This window comes from Tachyglossus aculeatus, chromosome 5 (assembly GCF_015852505.1).
Source record: "Tachyglossus aculeatus isolate mTacAcu1 chromosome 5, mTacAcu1.pri, whole genome shotgun sequence".
Classification (NCBI taxonomy): Eukaryota; Metazoa; Chordata; class Mammalia; order Monotremata; family Tachyglossidae; genus Tachyglossus; species Tachyglossus aculeatus.
Genome location: NC_052070.1, coordinates 93,612,791 through 93,636,202, shown reverse-complemented (window position 1 = coordinate 93,636,202; position 23,412 = coordinate 93,612,791). Strand labels below are relative to the sequence as shown.

At 43.3% G+C, this 23,412-nt stretch overlaps 1 protein-coding gene across 6 annotated transcripts; it reads left to right on the top strand.

Moving 5' to 3' along the window:
- The first annotated feature begins 8,012 nt into the window (after positions 1–8,012).
- Positions 8,013–22,881, top strand: NR2F2 (nuclear receptor subfamily 2 group F member 2). 6 transcript variants are annotated; one of them, XM_038746317.1, is made up of 4 exons: positions 8,013–8,208; positions 9,855–9,962; positions 18,037–18,564; positions 21,446–22,881. In XM_038746317.1, exons 1-4 carry the CDS (start codon positions 8,133–8,135, stop codon positions 21,718–21,720), a joined length of 987 nt encoding a protein of 328 aa, XP_038602245.1. In that variant the 5' UTR covers positions 8,013–8,132; the 3' UTR covers positions 21,721–22,881. The 6 variants fall into 6 exon arrangements, with proteins under 6 accessions (XP_038602245.1, XP_038602244.1, XP_038602247.1 ...); XM_038746316.1 differs by having other exon boundaries at positions 8,013–8,211; XM_038746319.1 differs by lacking the exons at positions 8,013–8,208; positions 9,855–9,962 and adding an exon at positions 14,807–15,300.
- Positions 22,882–23,412: the final 531 nt, after the last annotated feature.

The window sequence follows — 23,412 nt, the reverse complement described above, 5'->3', positions numbered from 1 at the left end:
CACTCTGCACTGGATTACCTACAAGACAAGTATTTATTGAATAAATGTTGGCTCCAATTTCATTTTAACGTGACAATGTATGCTTCAGCTTCTTAGACTGAGATAAAAAAAAACACTCAAACCTATTACTAGGTTGCAACATTACACCTAACTTGTCTATTTCTATTATTGTCTCTTTAAAGTAGAATATCGAAAGAGTTTTTTGTTGTTGTTGTTCTCAAGAGCAAGGGGAGAGATAGAAAAAGCCTGGCATTCAGCCTAAAGAGAAATCATTGAAACAAATTAATCCTATGCCGTTTAAATTGACATGGTAATCCATCATCAGCGAAGGCGAACTCTGAAAGCAATCTAGAATCTGCAGTGTTCTTTCCCTCGCCCTGGAGGCACAAAGACAGATAGTAGAGAAAGAAAAAAAATCATAAAAGTTAGCAACACTTTAGAAAAAATAAAAAGTGTTTCATCCAGATTGCCTTTCGTTACCTCCCAAACCTATTTTGGAAGGACATTTAAGGTTCCCTTCAACCAGTTGCTTACTAAGGTTTACCTCTAAATGATCATCAATTTCAGTTTCAAAGTTTTGACTGCTTTTCTCTTTCTGCTTGGGTTTATATGCTGCATAATTCAGCTATTGCCTAAATAATTTAAAAGGAGACCAAACTGGATCTTTTTCATCACTCAATTTTCCAGAACTATATTTTTGGGGTGTTTTTATTTTCTTATTAATCAATCATATGCTAACCTACAAAATTTTTTCTGTTCATAGAAAAATTGCATTCATTTTAAATTGTAATTCAACATATTTGTGATTTTTGTGGAATCACAGAAATTAGAGGTAAGAAGCATCATTTCATAACACACAGGATTACCCATTTTCTAATCCTTCTTCCCATTTCAGATGTCTAAATTGATGAGTCTTTCTAATTAAGAACAATAATTCTCATTTTGTGTGTGTGTGTGTGTGTGTGTGGTGTGTTTGCATATGTGTGTGTGTGTTTTTCCATTTTGGCAAACCATCAAGGCAAAACCACTTATAAACTGGTTAGGAAGCCATGCCCATGCACCTCTAACACAGGGCATCCTGAGAACTGCTTTTTTATTTCTCCTCTTATCTAATAAACATGTTAATTTGGCAAAAGATCTTCATTATCACCTGTTTACAAAACCAAACATGGAAATAAACCTTAGATGTCATTAAAATTGTGTCTTTCTTTTGGACCTGGATATCTATTGCTAATAGTCACAAAAATCCTTTTAGCAAGAGATGGTTATGAAGAAAAAACCTCAGCTACCCTAGTGCCAAAGGCAAAAGAGGGCTAAAGCTATATAATATGAACCATATCTAATATCTGTCCTATTTTAATTTTACTAGGATAAGATTTTTTCTATTTTATTAAGGAACCTTAATGTAGTTCAGAAACTACAGAATACACATCACAACTTTTTTCTTAATTTGTAATATAAGTTTACTTTTTTTGATGGTGGAATTAGGACTATGGAAAATTCTCACTATCAGTTTGAAATTTTAAAAGAATTGATGATGGAGGTTAAAAAACAGGGTGTGTGTGGAGGGGAGGAAATAGCATGAGATATTAAATGAAATATAACGAAGTAAAGATATAGTCATGCCAGGTGAAGATGTAATAATCAGTGTTAGAGATGAGTTGTTCTTATAGAATGTTATATATCTATCTATCTATATATATATAGATAGATATATATATATCTGTATTAACACTTTTTGAAAATGATCTGGTTCTTTTAATTAATTTGTTTTTCATATTTTGAGCACCTACTTTAAGAAAATCATTTGAATGGGGCAAAAGGAGGCCATTGAAGCCAGAAAAAAAAAAAAACACTGGGAACAAATGCATAATCTTTCACAGAGAACAAGACTGCATCAGGTTTTAAATTTTTCACTATTTAAATTTCAAAGTGTTGGCTTTCTCCTTGTTAAATGGTAAATATGTTGAAATGTTGAGTGCACAAATGAACATTCTCACCCTAACTCAGGGGCTCAAGTTGTATGTAGGTATTCCCCTTTACAATAAAAACTGCAGTGAAATAACTATGCCAAATTTTTAAACTTGTTCCTCTTGACCTGTGACATAATGTGGTCTTGTAAAGAAATTTCATCCATGCCATTTTTCAATGAGTCTGATGTTCCATTCCCTTATTGCTTTCAGTATAGCTTTAACTATTTTAAGTGATAAAATCTCATCCAATTTACTTCAGTCAAATGCAGGATTATTTTGGATAAAATTGACTTATTTATTGCAAATTGCATAAAATGCTTACAAAATACAGAATGTTCTTCACTGTCTTAAAAATAAAGAAAACTAAACTACCAAAAGATTGTTAAGAAGATAATGAAATGTTTAAAGTTATCAATGTAATACTTCCTATGGCCGGGATTTAAATCTTATGATTGTCTACATTGATTCAGCGCTAAAGTTTAAAATATTTACCTTCTTGACCTAAAGAAAATCAGACTTTAGAGAGGGAAATGTGATATATTGATTAAAATATGTATTCTTAAACCATGTAGAGTGTTTCTCTGTTATGAATGTGTGTCTGTCTTTGTCCTTCTATCTTTTAAGCCCTCTAATGGTATGCATTATGCAAAGCTGCAACTGTATATGTGAGAATCCTATAGACTATAGAAAATACTCTTCCATAGATTTTTTTTTGTATTTCACACTGATTTTTTGGATAAGTAAAATTAACTTAAATTGACATATTTTCATGTTTTCTAATACAGTAGCACTTGTCTAATTAGCAATATCATTTTATCTGGTTATTTACATTACTGATGATTTTGTGTTTTCACTGCTTGGTATTCATAAAATTTGAGTAATGATTTTCAGATAATCAAAAAAAGCCAAGGAATCACCATTAGGTTCTTAAGAGAAAAAAATACTGTACATTTATAGGTAATATTTGTCATTTAGACCATTTCTAAGCAAGGTTTGATCCCAAAATGGTGGCTAAGATATCTTGGGAGCTATATTAGTAACAGTTTCTCTGCAGGCTAATGGATGAAATCTATTTGAAGTTCACAACAGACCTTGTTAAATGTGTGGGTAACCATTCATATCAGTATCTTTACTAATCCAACTATTGCATTTGTTACATCCATTTGTCACTACAATTAAATATTTACTGTATGTAAGATATATTAGATACTTACAAAATATTGCATATACTATGCACATACACATATTACATACTCACCTCTTGCAATATTTCTCTCATGGCTCTCCTGAGACTAAAACAAAGTTTATATTGATAGTTTATGTTTCTATAAGAAAGCCTGCTGGAATTGTACAAAACTTAATAGTTATATAAATTAACAATTTATTGAAGCAAAAGGAAATCATTCAAGAAAATATTTTGGTCGCCCAAAATATGCATAGCCCAAAATAATAGATATAGTGCTCTGCATATAGTAAGTGCTCAATAAATACCATTGATTGATTGATACATATATAATACACTTATGTTAAATCCTTTTTACACATAATGTCGAGGTATAGATGCATGTTTCTCTAGATTATATTTTAATTTTTAATGCTTCAAGCAACTTTTAACTGAAAACACATATACGCATTCACCTATATGCCTGTGACTACAGTGACTATAATCAGTAAGATGTCACAAGGTTTGATGTCAAGGTAATATGTTTTCATAATTACATCAGATTTTATGACTACAATTTGCCTATTGACAAGACTCTAAATTAGCTCCTACTTAAATTGAAGAAAGTGTATTACTTTTATATAGCTACTTTTTTTCAAAATGATTTCCATTTATGCACATATTGGCAGCATAAAAGCAATGAAAAATGTGACCAATGAAATAAGAAGAAATACCCAATAATATTTTTACATCACTAAGTGTACATTTCCCCACAATTTTATTTCAAAGGTGGATGTGACATTTGTCCTTTTACGTGGAAAAGTGCTTTTCTGCTGAAAAAAAGCATTCAGTACTGAAACATAGCAATGAGCTCTAAACCCTTGCGAACTGGAATAAATTTCCTACTACCTGCTGTCCTCTCCTCTCCTCTCTGGCAGTCCCCTTCTGTAGATTAGTATGCTTAACCTTAGTCCTGTCCTATACCGGGAAGGGTTAATGAGGCTAAAATCCTTAAAGCCTCAAGGTCAGTCTCCTCCTATCTGCAATCTAAGAAATTAGGAAAAGAGGTTATAAAATTATGCTGAAAGAAGTTATGAACACTTCTAGCCTCACACCTGAGGACATTGCCCAAATCCATTGGGATTCTTGAAAAAAAAAAAGCTCTAGCTATAAAAAAAAAAAACCCTGCTAATTGGACTCCGCCGTGTCCTGTGTCTCCTGTTGCACTGGGGAATCATGAACTTGTTCCTGTAACTTAAATGAAAATCGCCTAACAGAACATGTATATATATGAGTGTATATGTACTCTAAAGTTACAACAATTTCTTTAGAAAGGGACAGACTTGAAGGAAAGGTCAGAGAGAGAAATGAAGGGCCAATCTTCTCTTTCACCTTGTCCCCGGAACCACTCCCTCGCTCCCCACCCTGGAAATTAGCCACCAGCTGATTATTTGCAGCTGTTCCTAACCAAAGGTTTGTTTACAGTAGTCAAGCTAGCACTTAAAGAAGTGAAAAACCATTTTCACATAGCCCTGTTGTTGCTTGCTTCTCCGATGCGGATTTTTTTCTTCTGACCAGAAATCCCCCAAAAAGGGCCGCCAGCAAACTTCTCCCAAAATGTTGTTCTGTAGTCTCATCCCCTTTCTCAGCCTGAAAACCAAATTTGTGGCGAAAAAGGGGGATCGTCATCCTTAGGTGTGAGCTCTCTCCCAAACCTGGTGTCCTGCCCCGGTGGCTTGGGCCAGGGTTGGGCTAGAGAGAATTTCAATCTCCTGGTTATTTGCCGTATTTCTCCTTGTACAGAGTTCGTCTGTGATCTGTCGTGGGGGGGAGGGGGTGTTTTTCTGTCTCCCTAGATTTCCCCAGTACCTTCTCTCCCACCATCCCCTCCTTTCTTCTCTCCCCAGGTTCCCAGTATCTGAAATCAGGTGGTTGCATTCTGCTTTGATCCTACCCTCCATCTCAGTCCGTTTATGCCCTTGAAGTTCCCATTTAGGGAGAGTTTCCAGCAGGACGGAGGGTCCGGATCTTTTCTTGAAATATTGATTGGGTTGGGAGGAGGGGGCGGGGGGAGAGAAGGGGGAAGGAGACGGCATAGGGAAGAAAGGACCCTGTTGCAGAGGAATCGAGCTGCTACGACTTAACGGTATGAAATGATGGAAGAGAATCATCAAATCATTTATTATCACTTGTTTCCCAGAGGTTTAGAGAAAAGGGATGTGGGGTTAGGAGGTGCCAGGAGGGCGAACTGCAGTTGATATTATAAAAAAAACCCACCCGATGTCCCTTTCCTGGGACTTCTGATGAAGTGTGTACTTCCAACGCTGTCAGTCCCAGTCTTCTCTTCATCCCCTGAATATCTCCCCGCCTCCCCCGCTAACCCAGGCTTTCGGACCCTGAAATAAGCCCCTTTCCGGGCTCTTTCTGAAATTCCCCTCCTCATCCTCGCATCTTTCCTCGGGTAGCTTCTTTAGCAGAATGCAAGCCCACCTCTTCAATTGTTCCTAGTTTTCTGGAGATTTAAAGGCTTCTCTCTCTGTCTGTCTCTCTGTCTCTGTCTCTTTATTTGGGGAGAGGGGTGATACTGATAATTCCCTAGCCCTGGTTATGGAGAAACGGTCCCCTCTCCTCGAGTCCTTAGCTTCTCTGCCACCCTCTCCCTCCCCAGTATAATCAAATCCATGAAGTTCCCTGCCTCTCTGTCGCTACGGGGGTTTCTAATCACTCCTTATCGATTTCCCTAACTCTTTTCATCCCATTGAAGACACATCTTAAAACACTCCAACCCAGAGTGTGCTCTTTGCTTTATACACACTAATAAAATGATTTACCCTTCCTCTCTGCGCTCTCCTCACAGGAGAAAATCGTTCAAGTCCCGGCTATTTGTGTGTGATCAGTAAATATTTAGTGTGGTGACATCCTCAGCTCGTCTCCTGATCAATACCCAGCCCAATAGGAGGCTCTCATTGTCCGGGAGGAGACTGCTGGGCTCTGCTTAGATGCGTTCCCTTCCGCTTGTGGGCTCTGATTTATGTTCGGGTGGCTCCCTCCAAGCGAAAAGCTCGCCTTGAAAATTGTCTCTGCAACCTTTTTACTTTTGACATTAAGCCACCGACGCCCCCGACGGAATGATTCCAGAGGGGGAGCCCTCCGCCTCTGTCTCTGCTCCTCCCTCAGCCTCTGCCTCCCTCTCTCTGATCTTCTAACCCTTTCAAAGCCCTCATATAAAATGAATATCAACTACAGCACCTTTCGAAATCGTTCATTTCCTTTTGTGTGAGGGTCCCCCCACTTCCTCCCCTGTCCCTTTTCTACGTCCTTCTCTGATGGGAAAAGAGAGGAAAGGGAAGGAACAGCGTCCATCCATCCAGTATAAGGCTGCGGGGATGGGGGAGAGCACCACCACCACGCTTCCTTCACCTTTACCCTCCTTTTCCACCCATTGACACCAGCTGCTGAAGCAGGCTCCTGGACGAGCTAGGTCATGATTTCCCTGGCCTCATCCCTCCACTGAGCAGTTGCCCTAGACTCAAGGTGTTCTGTCCCTTCCCCTGCTCTATCTGTCTCTTCTCTCGGGATGCAAGGGAGGACACCCTGGAGGGAGACTGGTGGTGATGAAAGAGCTGTATCCCCCCACAAAAAAAACCCTTCTCCTCCCCCCCCCCCCATAAAAATCTTCTTGACCGGGGCGACCCCTACCAGCTGACGGTCGATCAGACCGCCTTTTCCTCTTCCCTCCAGGGTCCAGGACCGCATCTCCTGGCTCGTTGCTACCCCAGTTACCAGCCCCGGCCAGAACATGAACTGAGCTGAGATTCCCCCCTGAAATGGATCTGCATCTCTGGATCTAGGGGTTTGGGAATGATGGATGAGGGGAGCCCTTCAACTAGGACGCGAACGTCCCCACCTGTTAGGAAGAGGAGCCGTGGAAAGCCATGGTGTCCTCCTTTAGCATCCTTTCTCGTTCACTCTCTGCAGGTAGAGATACTGGGGAGGTGGAAGAGTGGGGACAGAAGGGTAAAAAAATAGATGCTGGAGCACAGAGGGGTTAGGCTCTTTTCTCATCCTCAGAAAACGGCTTTTGTTCCAGAAATGTTTTCTAAAGCACTCCTATCTCCAGAATATATCTTTATACTAATGCATACTTAATTGGTCTGTCTTGACTGTCCATATAAAACAATTTAATTAGGGTGCTTTCTTGCTTTTTGGAGAGAAAAAAAATCTGCCCAGCATTTATTGTATTTAGCACCAATACAGGCAGAAAATGTTGCACAAGTTTTTGGTTGAAAGAGCACCTCTGTGTCTATTGAAGGGCGCTGATCCGAAAAGACAGAAAGGACAAGTAAAATCGATTTGAAGCGACCCTCTCTGTCCCTTTCACACCATTCAGAAACTCCATTCCTTCTAAGACAAAGACCAGTGCCTTGGGAATTCTTGGGGAAAAAGAAGAATCCAGTCCCTCAAGCCTAGAGCCCTCTACCCCCCCCCCAAAAAAAAATCTTTCATATTGCTTAAAATTATAATATTTCCCATATAGAAAAATTCTATACCCTGGGTTTTGTGACCCCCCCCCCATGGCCACCTCTCCCAGAAGTCCCCTCTAAAAGGGAGGGTCATCCCGGCTATAGATGGCAGCCTGGCTTCCAATTTGGTCATTTGCGGGCTTTTAGGGTTAGGGTAGTTCTCCCCTTTGACCCCAGAGATCAGAGTAGCAACTACGACTACAACGTGGGCAAAAATGTAAAAACCCATCGGAGCCAAACGAAGGGAACTTAAATCTTGCTTTGGGCTTCCAAGGGCTTTTCCTAAGTTGGAAAGGAGCTACAGTGAACACCACTTCCAAGGAGATATTAACTTCTCCCCGACCTTTGGCAGTTCCTCCTTCCTCCAGTGCTCCCCGAGTCTACTCCGCTGCGTTTGTCTGAGGCTTTTTGAGCTCCTTGTCTAACTCATCCTGGAGGAGAGCTATTCTGGACCAGCTGAACTCCGGGTCATCCATGAACAGACGTGTTCAACCGGGAAGAGGAAAGCCCTGCTCAGCTCTAGGGCAGGGATCGTTTGGAGAAGACGATGGTGGTTTGTGAAGCTGGGGTGGTGGGGGGGGGGGGGCGGTCAGTGGGGAGGGGGAGGGGAAGAAGGGTGGAAAGAGGAAGAGGGCAGAGATGACATAACTTTAAACTGAACTGTAGCCTGGATTCTTGTCATCACACCTTCATAATTCTCCGCCGACCTATTTGGGGGGTCGGGGGGGTGGGTAAAGGGAGGAGTAGAGGGGGGGCAACGAAATAGGGGGTCCCGAAGGTACCCTGGGGATCCTCCTCCTTATAAGATAATGAATCAATCGTCTTCCACAGGGATGACACCCCATCCACTCCGTGAAGTGATTTAGACGAACCACAGTGCAAACTTTTGTAGACCATATTTGTGGTATAAATGAAGTTAAAAGATTTACACTTCTTATGATCAATATTCTGAGTTATTTTCCTCAACGTATATAATTACAGTGTCTTCCTAGTTTTCATCATTGTTTGAGGTGGCAAAACCATTTGTAATTTTCATTAGCCAGTAAACATGTAATTAACATTCAACACTGTGTTTAACTTAATTCCTTTTAAAGACAAGGACAAGAAACAGTAGAGGAACGTTTGTTCGATTTGTCAAGTCTGACATACGTCTTACCATAACAGTTTCCTTAAATAAAAGATCCGTGTTTCACCATTATTCTTCTCTTAAAACAAAAAAGAACCCATTAGCTAAAACCGTATTAGAGTGCCAAACGTAGCATAATTTATTCTAAATTTTCTCAAGCTACTGTTTTAGTCCTTCTGTAAAAAGGTATTGTATGTGGGGGGGAGGGGATAGGGGTGCCTACTATTAATTTTTGGAGGGCATAAAATGGGCATCCTGAGAGGTTTCTCAGCCAACGACCTCAATAATTACTGTGCTTTCCATTTTATGAAGTTCTAAAGGGATTCTGAAGGGGGGGAAGGTATCTGGGACCTGAGGAAAGAGAAATGAGTGTTTAGCAGATCATACGGAAAAGGTGAAGCCCCCCCCCCCCCCCCCCCCCCCCGCTTTAGAGTCCTATCTTTGATCGTAGAGGAGACTGTGCCATTTTGCTTTGTTGGGGGTTTTTTCCACCTCAACTTGCTTTAGTATTAGACTGCATCCCTTCCGACCCTAAACAGTGTAATTTTGTTTTGCTTGTGTTCATCCTGCTTTGCAGGATCGCCTCTAGTTGTTTGCGGTTTTCTGCTGAGGCTCGAAATCGTTTCATACATCTTACCACTAAACTCATTAAGTTAGAAGATTTTTTTCAATTGGACGGGTGTTTTTAAAGTCTCGTCTTTCCAGCCCCAAACAAGGTGTAGCAACGCACTCTTCCTTCTAAGGAATGAGTTAAGAGACAAGGATCACTCAAGGCATCTCTTACCTTCGGTTTTGGTTTTTTTTTTTCTTAAAGGCGAGGCGTGCATTCCTCAGCAGCTATGTACAAAGCTCCCTGAAATCTTGTCTGTGTAAAGTTAGTGTTCAGTATTTTCCAAGGCTGAAAGCTAATAATACACGGAAAACACTTCCCTTTAGGTTGAAGATCTTTTCCTTCACCTTTCCTCTTTTTCCCTGAAGGCTATAGCCTACTTTTTTATCAGTTTGCACAATCGCTTAGATAAACACCAGGAAGGAGATTCTCTTTAATTACCAAAGGCACATCTTTTCAGGGGGCCAACAAAGCGTTTATTTCACCTGCCAAACTAAAGGAGAGTTATTCCAGTTTAGAAGGAAGATGCAAGCGGTTTGGGACCTTGAACAAGGCAAATATGGTTTTGGTATGTTTGCTTATAGTTTTTCTTTCTTCTTTTTCACTTTTTTCATGGTACTATGTTTGATATTGTATTTCTTCTTGGTTTGTGATTTTTAAAGAGATCTGTTTGCTAACGTGAGTGTAAAATGATTATATTTAAGGTGTTGTGGGGCGGGGAAGGCGGGAGAACAAAGTAAAAGCCATATTTTATTATATGTGTCCTGAAAAGGACAGGGGTGAGGGGTGGGGGGGGGGTCGGAGGGGTCGAAGGGGGAAATAAATGAAATTGCAAAACTGATCAAATTGAATTCAAGTCTAAAGCTTCAAGTCCTAGACTGTCTCGAGTCTAATAGTAAATACTGTACCTACCATCGGGCAAAAATAAGAGCCAGCTCAATATACTCGCCCTGCCGTGCCTCAGTCGACCGGGTTCTCTAGCAAACACCCTGCCGGCCTCGCTCTGGGTATCAGAATTTATTGTTAGATGTTAAAGTGCGTTTAATTCTCCAACCTTGTGTAGGTGACAGCAGCCCAGGAAAAAAGTCGAGGCTGGCTGGTTGCTATTCGAACCGCCAGCCCCGAAAGGAAAGCTTTTCAGTCTAAGCTAGCAGTACAATTGCAAGAAGAAGAGTACTCACCATCGGGAAGGGCGATGAAGTTTGCTTGTAGCTCTAAGGCAAATATTGATCTTTTTTTTTTTTGCTCTTTATTGAAACCGCGCGGCTGTGATTTAAGCGGCAGCGTTCTGCTCTGACCAAAACATTCGAGGAACGTCCTCATTTAAGAGGGCAAAAAAAAAATGAGGAAAGAAAAAAAAAGCCCACAAACCAGCTCAAAAACACCTATTCAAAACTGGCTTGGTGGGGTGGAAATCTTACGATCCGGTCTAGCAGTGTCCATGACAATTAATTTTAAATCCTAAGGTATTAATCAGATTAAAATGTACAGAAGTTTCATTCTCGCATGCATTCGTGAGCCAAAAGTCGTTTCCCTTTAAGAGATCCTTTTCTTTTAAAGTTGAATTTTAGGCAGATAGGAGCCTTACACTAGGGGGCAGACAGATACTGTACTTGCTCCAATCTTAAGCAATTTTTTCCCTCACAGCATATGCTCTGATTTAGCACTGTAAATTTTTCAGAGGACCCAACTCTGACAGCCCCTGGTGATTTTCAAAGTACCACAAGCCAGTGGTTAAAAATTGCATTGACTTGGAAGTTCAGACGAACACAATAGGAGTCACTTTCCCTATTCATGGGGCTTCAGTGTGGTGGAAGAGAAAAACACACACATACTATATTCAGGGAGAAGAGGAATTCAATGAATTCTGTTAGACGTAACTGGTTTCCACTGAGTTCAGAGTTAAACTCGGTATTTGTTCGATGTTATATGCTTATTACTATTTAGTTTGTAAAGAATTTAGTACTGTTAAGCAACTTTTCAGGAGAAAATCCTAGTTACTATTTGATATTCACACAGATATTATGCCAGCTTTCTTGCACCAAATTAACACTCACTATTCGTCTCATTAAAATAAATTTACATCTGCAAAAAAAGGGAAAGGATTTTTTTTCCAGAAGGAACACTACTTTATAAAAATCATCCTTCAGTCTCCAGCGTGTCTTTCCTCGCACCTGAGTGCATCTTGGATGAAGATATTTCAAAATCTCTTTTTTTTTCTGTCTGCGGCCCTCTTAGCTTTTTTAATTATTATTCAGCAAAATTAGCTACAGTTCATAAACACATTCTTCTTCTCCCTAGGACTGCAGCCTCTATCTGACTGAGATTTTTAATAATAGTAAGCCACTGGTTTCTAATAGAGGGGGGTTGAAGCTGGATTTCCTGAAGAGCAAATAGTTAATAAATTACCTGACGCTCTCATTCCTCATTTTGTCTTAAGCCATCAGACCAAACCTCAGGTTTCAAAACGCTCTAAATGGGCTTGGGAAGGCTCTCCCATTCAGACCATTATTCAGGGGCACGGTTTAAAGAGTCCATCTTGCCGTGATGGTATCTACCGTTGCGAGGAAAGAATTAAGGTTTTCCTGTCATCAATTATTCTGATCCCTTATGAAGTAGAACTGGGGACCCCTTTAGCCCCCGCCAGCTAAGATACAGCCCTTCGTTCTCTACTCTAAACCCAACTAGGTCGCTTCTAACGTGTTGAGGTACTGAGATCCCATCAGATAATTCTCAAAATTATAGCGGCGGGAAAAGGTCCTCCTTTAGTTTCCCTCTCCCCCTGTCATTTTTAAGTGGAAGTTATATTGTGTCTGTAAAGCTCTAATCAATTGGAATTACACAGCCTGGCTTTGGATGTGACCGTCCGTACTCTCTGGGCGGCCAGTCTCATTAGACATCAGTTTATGGTAGTTTAGTGTCCAGTATAGAGAGGTTTTTACAACTTTCAAATCATCTCAGCACCTGCGGCTTTGGTGAAATATGTGATTTCTGTGGCGAGAAGGGTAATGGTGCAGTAGGGATGCGGGCAAAGTGGGTTTTTTCCAGCATTTCATCCCCACGTCTCTATTGATCTTTGCTTCCTACCTTTACGTTCTTCTGTCTGCGTTGTAGGTGGAAAAGATAGTGTACGTAGTTATGTGTCCGTGAGGTCTTTTTTTGTTTGTTTGTTTGTTTTCTTGTTCTTAAATCCCTTTTTCCATCTCTCCGGCTGCATCTGTATCAGTGATGCCACTCTATGCTTCTTCGGTTATTGCTTTAGATGTACTCATCCAGCCTGATGCTCAATGTATAGATAGTGAAAAATATTTTAGACTGTCCATACGTACGCTTCTTTGGATTACCTGTTCAGTGTTTCTCTTGAGAAGTGATTCGGTGCTTTTGTGTCATGATATTAACTTACAAATATGTAATAAACACGAACTTCTTTATCCTCGAAAGCTAACGGAAAGCTAATAAATCGGACTGTAATGCGTGCTGGGGAATGCAATGTAGGTTTGATATAAAAAGAAACCAACCTGTCATTCAGAAAGAAAACGGTGTTGAAAATTTTTAGTACATCAGAAATAATAGACTGTGGTATGTCCTTGAATTAAATCGCCTTTAATGTTGTAAGTTCTCTTCCTCAGATGTTACACTCGGCTCTGTGTGTGTGTGTGTGTGTGTGTGCGTGCGTGCGTGCACGCGCGCGCGCACTCGGATGGGTACGTTTGGGTATTTATATTATTTCCAATTTATGGCAGAATCTTTCTTGAAAATAATGGCCATTCGACCAACTCAGAGGACTCAAGAAACAATGAAATCATTACTAAATTATCCTGTGATCTAGAATCATAGTCGCTGAAGTCTTTGTCTCTGTACATTAACAGATGAATCTATGATATATGTATATATACATGCGTGTGCAAATATATATGTATGGTAGGTGTATAAGGTGGATGCATTGAAATAGCAGGAGTCACAGGAAATGTGTATATATACCATTGCCATGGCAGGATGTAATTCTGCAACTCCGCCTTCCAATTTTTCAAAAGAAATAGGATAAACTTTAGGAATAATGTATTTTTAAGTGCATGGTGAGAATGAAATGTAGTTACCTTTTCTTATCAGCATCGTATTCGCTTTATCTGGGCAATTAAAAGTTCAATCCACATACCTGTGAAACTTTAACCCTAAAAGGAAAAGACAAGACAATGAGAATCATATTTTTAGTGGGGGTCGGGGGGGGGGGGGAGAGATACACACTAAACTAGCTATTGGAGTTATTTGTAAGAAGGATAGTCCATCACCTGGTTTACCCCAAGCGGTCATTTCTACCCGCTTCATAATCGCCTCCCTTCCCTCCCAGCTTTCTTTTCATCCTCTCCTCTTTCTTTCCATCCCCGCATCCTCCAAATCCACCCTAACTTTTTCCCTGACATTCTTAACCCAAAAAATGTACTGTGGGAATCCTGCCTCTGCACCGAGATTAGTTTCGTGGCATCCGCAAATTGGGGGTGGGGGTCCGGGGGGGCGGGGGTGGTGTGTGGACTACTAGTGCTTTCTCTCGTCCTTCCCCTATACCACTCGAGTCTTTTTTTACACGCACGTTTAGCAGCGTCTCCCATCCTTTGCTTTAAAAATGGGAAGAAAAAAAACTATCATCTAGGAGTTTATACTGCCGGACACTTTTTTTGTTTTGTTTTTGCTAAAAAGAGAGAGAAGAGCGCACGGGAAAAAAGAGAAAAAAAAAGAGGTCCACTTGCCCTGCTGGTCTCCCCGCCATCCCCTTGTCTTCCTCCCTCCTTCCTCTGGTCCCCCTCCTCCCGCCTCCTCCCGCCCCGAGCCCAGTGGCAAGCCGGCGTGGTCCCCGCCGAAGCGAAAGGTTGCCTTTAGGACCGGGCAGCTCGCTCCGGCAGCCATACCAGGCAGCGCCAGGCTCGTCCTGGCCAATGAGGGGGAAGGGGCGGTCCGGAAGCTTCTGACCAGTCAAACACAGTCTGTTGCCTTATAAGGCGAGCGGTCGCCATGGTAACGTGTGCTAAGTTGCAGCAGTCGTGTCAAAGTTCACTATATAGAGAGCTCTGGGAGTCGATCGCAGAGAAACCACTTCTGCCAGCCCCGGCGCCTATAAATCGCATTCACTCCCTCACCCCCCTTTTTAGCATATTTGATCACTTTGATTCTCTGTTCTTTTCTCCCCTTTTTTTTTCTTTTTTTTTTCTTCCTCTCTCCCCCCTCTCTCTTTCTCCCTCCCTCCCCCCCCCCCCCCCCCCGCCTCGAGTTGCCTTTCTCTGTGTGCTGTGTGGTGTGGCTTTTTCTTTTTCTTTTTTTTTTTTTTGCGCATGAAGGATGTTCTTCTAGGTTGTGATCTTCCCTCCTCTCTCTCTTTTATCATTATTCCCCGCTGCTGCTGCTCCTGGAGAGTTGACTCTTTCCCTGTGTGTCTGAACCAGCCGCGTTAAACAGACCCACTTGCAAGAAAGCGGCGGCGGCGGCGGCGGCGGCAGGAGGAGGCGCAGCAGCAGCGGCGGCAGCCGTACCACCACCACCACCACCACCACCACCACCACCACCACCAGCAGGAGCAGCAGCACCACCACCACCACCGGCAGCGGCGGCAGCAAGAGCAAGAGCGAGGAGGAGCCCGAGCGGCGCCGCCGGAGAAGCGGCGGGAGAAGCGGCAGCAGCGGCCCCGGCCGCCTCCAAGAAGGAAAAGCCGGACGAGCGGCGGCGGCGGCGGCGGCGGCGGCGACGACAAGGACCACGGCGCCAGGACGCCCAGCCCCGCGCGGGAGCCGAAGCCCCAAAGCCCGAATTGGAGCCGTTTGATGGTGACACCCCTGGACTCGAACAAAGCTCCGGCTCCGAGAACGCCCGCTCCCGGCCCCGAGCGAAGTCTTGTAGTTGTGTCTTTTTGCGCTCCTGTGTGTGTAATCTTTAACCTTTTATTCATTCTTATTTTGATGGCTTTCCTGAATGGCTGACTGCGCGCTGCCCTGGACTTGGCCCCAGACAGTCGCCTCTCCTCCTCTTCCAACTCTTCTGCTGCAGAACAGCTCTAAGAGAGAGAGAGAGAGCGAGCGAGCGAGAGAGAGAGATCTTTGAAGAGATTTTTTTTCTTCTGTCTTGAAGCCAGACAATCGACTTCCATCTCCCCCCCCCTTCCCCTCCCTCGCTCTCCACATTTGGCTGATATTCGCTGTCCCCCCTTCCCTCTCCCCTCCCCTCTTCCTTTTTAAAACCCCCCTCGAACTGCCAAAGCCGATCCGAAAGCAAGAAAAGCAACAAACTTTCCCCCAAAATACACACACAGGCAGACAAACACTCACACCCCCACACACTCTTTCTCTCTCTCTCTCTCTCTCCCTCTCTCTCTCTCTCTTTGACACACACACACACACATACACACACACATACACACACAAAAGAAAGAGGGGACGGAGAGACAGAGAGAGAGAGAGAGAGAGAGAGAGAGAGAGAGAAACCAGAGAGAAAGGAAGGGGAACAGGAAGTTTGGAAACGGTGTCCGATAGATATGGCAATGGTAGTTGGTGCGTGGCGAGACCCCCAAGACGATGTACCAGGAAACCAGGGAACTCAACCGTCGCAAGCACCTCCTGTCCAAGGACCACCAGCCGGGGCCCCCCACACCCCACAGACCCCTGGCCAAGGGGGACCTCCCAGCACTCCAGCCCAGACCAACCAGCCCAGCCAGCAGAACCAAGCCGGAGACAAACAGCAGCAGCAGCAGCACATTGAGTGTGTGGTTTGTGGGGACAAATCTAGTGGCAAACATTATGGCCAGTTTACCTGCGAGGGTTGCAAGAGTTTCTTCAAGAGGAGTGTAAGGAGAAATCTGAGTTACACTTGTCGCGCCAACAGGAACTGTCCTATAGACCAGCACCACCGCAATCAGTGTCAGTACTGCCGCCTCAAAAAATGCCTCAAAGTTGGCATGAGACGGGAAGGTATTGGGATTTCATTTGTTTTCCAATTTACAGTTCACTGCGCTTTGTATTTTTTTAACCGGTCTTCTTTAAGTGATTAAACCGAGAGAGAAAAACTCAAATGGAAAAAAAATTCTGCATGCTTTTTCCGACAGTCCCCAATGATTCCTCTCCCCACACCCTTTCCCACCCTCCCCCGTGCTGTTTTGATTCTGTTTTCATTGATTGGAAGTGGATTTTAGTTCGACCTTCTGAGATGGATATGATGATTTTTTAAAGTCTGGTTTACTTTTTTTCTGTTGGTTTGTTTTCCTGCATGTTCAACATATGCCCTCCCCCCACCCACCCCCCCAACCCCCACTTTCCTCTCCCCACGAGAAGCCTAACCTGAGATAGTCATTTTGGACAGAAGGTTCGAATTACAATGGCAATTTTATGCACTTCACTGTATTAAGACTACCGGCTGTATAGCCCTCGCCTGATCCTCCACGGATTAACATTGTTTAAAAAAATTCCTGCCTTGTTTTCTTTTTCTTTCACTTTTGGAAGGAGGAGAGAGGACATGGTAGGGGCGGGAAAAAGCCATCAGTGACAGTGCTTTTGCTCTGTGCAAGTTGGATATTTACTATATAAAATTAGACGAGAAATGCGAGCTTCAGTTTTCCAAAGGCGTGCTCGGAGTCTGAGCGCTGTTAAGTAGGTTAAGGGTTAGGGATCGCCTTGTGTTCTTTGTGTTTCTGCTAGAGTAACTAATCTTGTAATACGTTAAATAACAAATATAAACCAAGTACATTTTAGCAACACGCTCGCTCCCTCTTCCTCTCTCTGTACCTCTCTCTCGCAAGCTCTCCTTTCTAATATCTCCCCTCTCCTTCCCTTCTCCCCCTCTGCCTTCTCTACCTTTCTCTTTTCTGTTTCCCTCTCTCCTCTTTCCCTCCCTCCCTCTCTCTCTCTCTCCATGTAAATTTATTAACCGAACCTAAGGCCCTCAGTAGACTAAGCAACTGAAAAAAACCGTAATTTTAAATAATAACGCATTTCTCTTGCAGTGATGATCTGTCTGGGGTGTGTAATTTTTTTTTTAGAAGGATTATTTAGAAGTAAATAAAGGCAGTCTGGGGCGAGCACTGCGTATTTTGAAAAAGCGTCCCACCCCACTCCACCTCCAATCAATAAGCAATATCATATGTTTAGCTGTAAGAAAGATCTCCTCTCCCCACCCCCGACCCCCCTTCCCCCCCCCCCCCGGTCCCCAACCCCACTCCCTCCCTCCAAGCATGTCACATTCCGCCCCTAGGAGAGGAAAACTCAGTGCACCCGGGTGTGTTTAGAAATACAACACACTGGGTTGTTAGTCCTCCCCCCCCCCCCCCCCCCCCCGCTCCAGGCAGAAACCCTTTAGGCAAGTATACAGAATTGTGTAGCTTCTATGTTGGTTTGACTCGAATCGGTCAGAAAGGAAGCAGATTCCCCGGCTCTCTCTCTCTCTCACGTGTTTGCAAGCAGAGAAATCTGTCTGGAAATGCCAGGGTCCCCCGACCTGACTTTTGAACAGTGTCGAGAGCGGGGGGTTGGAGGTGGGGAAGGGAGGGAGGGGGCAGGGTATTGCGGGGGGAGGGGGATGGAAAAAACAGCAAACTTAATCGTGCATCTTTGAAGTGACCGACCCAACTCAGATATTAATTGCTGTAGTTTCTTCTTTATTCACTGCAGCCGTCCAGAGGGGCAGAATGCCACCCACACAGCCAACTCATGGTCAGTTCGCCTTGACGAATGGAGACCCCCTCAACTGTCATTCCTACCTATCCGGATATATCTCCCTGCTCCTGCGAGCCGAGCCCTACCCCACGTCGCGCTTTGGGAGCCAGTGCATGCAACCCAACAACATCATGGGCATCGAGAACATTTGCGAACTGGCCGCTCGGATGCTCTTCAGCGCGGTGGAGTGGGCCCGGAATATCCCTTTCTTCCCCGACCTCCAGATCACAGATCAGGTAGCCCTGCTCCGACTGACCTGGAGCGAATTGTTTGTGCTCAACGCCGCCCAGTGCTCCATGCCCCTTCACGTCGCCCCACTCCTGGCAGCGGCTGGCCTTCATGCCTCGCCCATGTCCGCTGACCGAGTGGTCGCCTTTATGGACCACATACGTATCTTCCAAGAACAAGTGGAAAAACTGAAGGCATTGCACGTCGACTCGGCAGAATACAGCTGTTTGAAGGCCATAGTCCTCTTCACTTCAGGTAAGAACCTGCAGACCCTCCTAAGGGCCCCTCACTCGACTCCTCTCCTCCCCCCCTCCCACCCAAGCCAAGGCCAAACTAAGGCCGGAACGTGCCTTGCCATGTGGCTACTTTAGGTCCCTTGGAGAAGGCTATGGGGTCACTCTAGCATGGAAGGAGGAAAAGGGACAGGATCGCTCCTCCAGAGTTTGGATTCTGTTCCTATGGGAACTTGGCTTGGTCCGGGGCGATGGGAGGCAAGGCGGCTTTAGTAGCTAGCTGGGCGGGAGAAATCAGCGGAATAAGTTTAGAACTGCCCCTCTCAGGGAAGCCTAGCCATCCTCCGCGGGGGGCAGGTTGAAGTCCTTCGAAAAGGGAAGGTAGTGAGGGGGACTGAAATACGCTGCCAACACCCCATCTCTCCTCCTCGCCCCCCGCTGCCTCCCCTGCCCTTCGGTTCCAGATCTCCAGAGACAAGAGTTCCCTGGCAGATCTTATCTCCTTCACCGAAGACCTGCACAGGGAGGGAGAGTCCGTGTGGCCCCCCTGCAGTCGTACTGGGAGAAAAAGTTTGCATGTTCACTCAACAGGGGGTCTTGTCAAGGTCCCGTCCACCCTGAGTAGCGGTTTTCAAGATCGCCTCCTTAGGAAAATATACAGGGGAAAATTGAGGAAGGGGAAACAGGCCGGTCTTGTTGCCGAGGTGGGGAGAGCGCTCAAATTCCCCCTAAACGGGAAATAACGAGGTTGTACATCTCCCTCCCTCGTCCTAAATAGTCAGATGAGCCAGGTATGGCCAGAGCATCAAAAGTGAAAAGTATGTGCCAACTAGAGCTGTATATAAATAGTGCAGAAGTTATAAAACAATAATTGAATGCATTATGACTCTAATTAGTTTGCACCGTGGTTTGACCTGTGTGAGTAATATATCTGATATTAATTAACTCTTGAGGCCAAATTCTTTTGTAGAATATAGACACTTTCCAATTTGTGCCACCCTCCTGCTCAGGGTGCTAACTCCGGGTGGCATCCCCTGGCATGAGCATGAGGTGCCCCCTCGAAATGCTGTATTAAGGGTAAAGATTCCTTAATTGAGACTCCTCTAGCCAGAGTTGGAGAGGTTAGGAGGAGAACGGTGGGGGATGGGACTTCGCAACACAGAATGATAGACATTGGAATGGGGGCACAGTTGTCAAATAATTTGCTCATCTGCATTTTTAAGCTTGGTATCAGGAATTGGGGGGTGAGATGTGAAGTGGGGGAGGGTGAGTGGGATGTGTTGGGGTGGGGGAGGGGGGAAAGGACGCACAATCTCTCTCTTGTTTGGTTGAATGGGGTCTGGGGAACCCAGCCATTAGCCGGACCCCTTCCAGGTCCGGGACACTGACCCAGGCTTCCTTTTTCTATATTGTTGCCCTAAACGTTAAAAAAACTTTGGGGGCGGGGGGTGGGGATTGCACGTTCGAAAGTCCTAAAGCAATCAATTACCAGAAGCAGTGGGGACAAGAACTTCAATGTGGGGGTATGCTCTGGGATTTTTTTGTTTATAAACCCTTCACTATTTTAGGATGCTGGCCCTATTCAAATCTGTAGATTGGATCCCTTCCTTCTTCTTCCCCCACCACCCTTTTCCCTCCCCTATGGGGACTGGGGCGTTGATTTTAATTTCTGGATTTGATTTCTTACCCTGGCCCTTAATCTTTCAGGGAAACAATCGTCTAATACTGTCGTAACAGTTTAATTTATTACTATTTGCAAAATGTGAGGCCTGGTGCGGAGCATGCAAATCGCCTCCCCACCAGATAAAGGTTTCTGTTATCTGATTCAGGGGAGATACACAATACAAATGCAAAAGAGAGCCTCACGCAAACAGCTTTCAACATTCCAAACTACGAGGGACTTCCATCGCACACACATGTGTAGAAGAAATACATAGGACCCTGCATGTGTTTGCTGGGAGAAGGCGGGGGGGGGGGGGGGAGCGGCGGAAGGAGGGTTTAATCTCAGTTTTAATGACGCGCATAATATGCATGTACTAGCCCTGGCTTTGCCCAGCAAGCCACGGAGAGGTCAGGCCGCAACCTGTACTTTGAGCAAAGAAGCCTCTTATTTAAAAAGAACTTATTGTATTTTTGCCTATCAAGAAAAAAGTGTCCAGACGATATCAGGGAGGTGTGTATGTGGGGGGGTTCTTCTTGTAGGGGCCTGGATTTTTTTTAAGAGAAAGAAAAAAAGAAAGAAAAGAAAAGAGTGGGGGGAAAAAGAAACAGCTCAAATGAACAGAGAGATCACAGTTTGCATGGCTGGCCCTGAATGGGCTAAACTGACAAGATCAGTTTTAAAGGGCCACTTAAATCAGTTTCAAAGGCTGGAGGAAAACGTGTAGTCTTCTTTGGGGGGAATCTGTTGCTGAGACCTGGGCGCCATTATCTTTGGCTGGCCCAGGGTTTTTTCTAACTAACCATACGATAATAAGATGAACAATTATTTTCCAGGTGGGGTGGGTGAGGAAGAAGAAAGGCAGTATATATCTATATATCTATATCTATCTATATATAGATAGATAGATATAGATATATTTTGCTAGCTTCATCAAGTGTACTTTCCAGCGTCTCTGATGATCCTGTTGCCTCAGGTTTCTCTGTAGCAGTGAAATCACATACAGCTGTATTTGATTTTAAAGCAAATCCCCCGGAACCGTCTAACGCCCCATTCCTCCCTCCCTCTCCACCACTTTTTAGTATTATTATTTCGCCCCTCTAATATCTAGTTCTGCTGTGTTGGGAGGGGGGAGAGGATAGTAAAGGGGAGGGAACGGTGTCCACCTCATGTGACCCATTCCAAACCTCTTAATCTGATGATTGTATTCTCTCCCTCTTTTTTTAAAAAAACTTTCTTCTAGATGCCTGTGGTCTCTCTGATGTAGCCCATGTGGAAAGCTTGCAGGAAAAGTCGCAGTGTGCTCTGGAGGAGTATGTTAGGAGCCAGTATCCCAACCAGCCAACACGATTTGGAAAGCTTTTGCTTCGCCTTCCCTCTCTCCGCACTGTCTCCTCTTCTGTCATAGAGCAATTGTTTTTCGTCCGTTTGGTAGGTAAAACCCCCATAGAAACCCTAATCAGGGATATGTTACTGTCTGGCAGCAGTTTTAACTGGCCTTATATGGCAATTCAATAAAAAAAAAAATAAGGGGAATGAAACAGAGAAAGAAAAGGCAAAAGACTGGTTTGTTTGCTTAAATTCTTTCTGTTAAGAAAGGATATAAAAGGATGTTACATTTGCTAAAAGAAGAGAGGGAAGAATTTAATGGACTGTGAATTTTAAAAAAAAGACTGTCAATGAACTTTTACAGAATGCATTAAAAAAAAACTCCTGTGTCGGTCAGAACAACTTGCTACTTATCATTTTTGTATAAAAAAGGAAATTAGTCTTTCTTTTTTTGGTAAACTTTTAAAAAAAAATCGCTAAAAGTGCATTTAAGGAGATTTGGAGAAAATTAGCAGAATGGAGAAAGTAAGTCTTTTTTTTTCCAAATTTATTAATTGTCCTGTGTCTATGTACCTATAGCTGTTCTTTTTTGTATTTTTCTGGTTCCAAACCAGTTTATTCTGTGGTTCTATAATAATTTTTGATATAATCTTGGCTTCTTAAAAACTGTGTATCCTTAAAATATATGTTCTGCAAGAATTAAAACTGAGTCCACGAAAATATCATAGGAAGACATAAAACTTTAAAAGGCAAAGTAATGATGGAAGCGCACTTATAAGTGGTGACCAAAATTTAGCTGAAGCTGAGAGCTCTAATTACAGACCCGAATGAACCACACACAACACGTAACACCCCCCGCCCCCGCAAAAAAACAAAAAACAAAAAAAAACTTGCTTTTTTTGATATTTTAAGAAAGAGAATGAACTGTGGAATTTATTGGCGGTCAAAGGATGTGTCCAAGACACATGCTGAGGTTTTGAATAAAAAGTGAACTTTTGTAATTTGAATTGGGTCCCGCATAGTTCTTGAATTGTTATGAAACTCCTATATCTGTTTGTATATTTGCAAACCCTTTGTATTATAATAATTGTTGATATTTTCCCTTTTTAAAAAAAAACCATTGAAATCAGCATGATAAAATAACACTGTTGGCACTTATAGGTAACGTGATTGATTCAGTATCTTAGAGTTTACAGTTTGTGTTTAAAAACTGAAGGTTTTTTTTTAAGTGCAACATTTCTGTATACTGTAAAAGTTATAATAACTGAACTGTTTGGTCGAGTCTTTGTGTGTTATATTCCAAGGAAAATTGAAAGTATTCAGAAATTAAAATATTATTTGATATCTGAACCTTGTTTGGCTGTCACCACTGTCTTTCCCTCCGAGAAGATCACATCTTAGAATTTGTCCTAGGCTCTTGATTTGTTTACTTCTCACAGTAAGTTTGTTCAGTCGTGTAGTAGTGTATTTGCCTGTTTAATTCGGTGGGGAGGGGGAAGCTTAAGTTCATGGTTTATCTGTGGTTTAGGAAGTGCTCCACTGATATGGTAAACTACCCCTCATTCACGTAATCCTCCTTTTAATTAAAAATGGATTTTCGAGGAAAGGCCCTTATATTTGTCACACTTAAGTGCCTGGGTAGGGATGGTATTGTTGTGAAAAGTATTAGAAATCTTGAGATCAGTATCTATTTTATGATAGTAAAAAATATTTTGTACATGTCTGACATTCATGCATAAGATCATTCAAACAAGCTAAGGGTTGCATTGTAGATATAGGGCCGTTGGTTGCAATGAGTTTTCTTCAAGTAAGCGTGATTTTTTTAAATGTTCTGTGATTCTCATCTAGCGTTGTTGTTGAGAGGTCTTCAAAGGGAGTGAT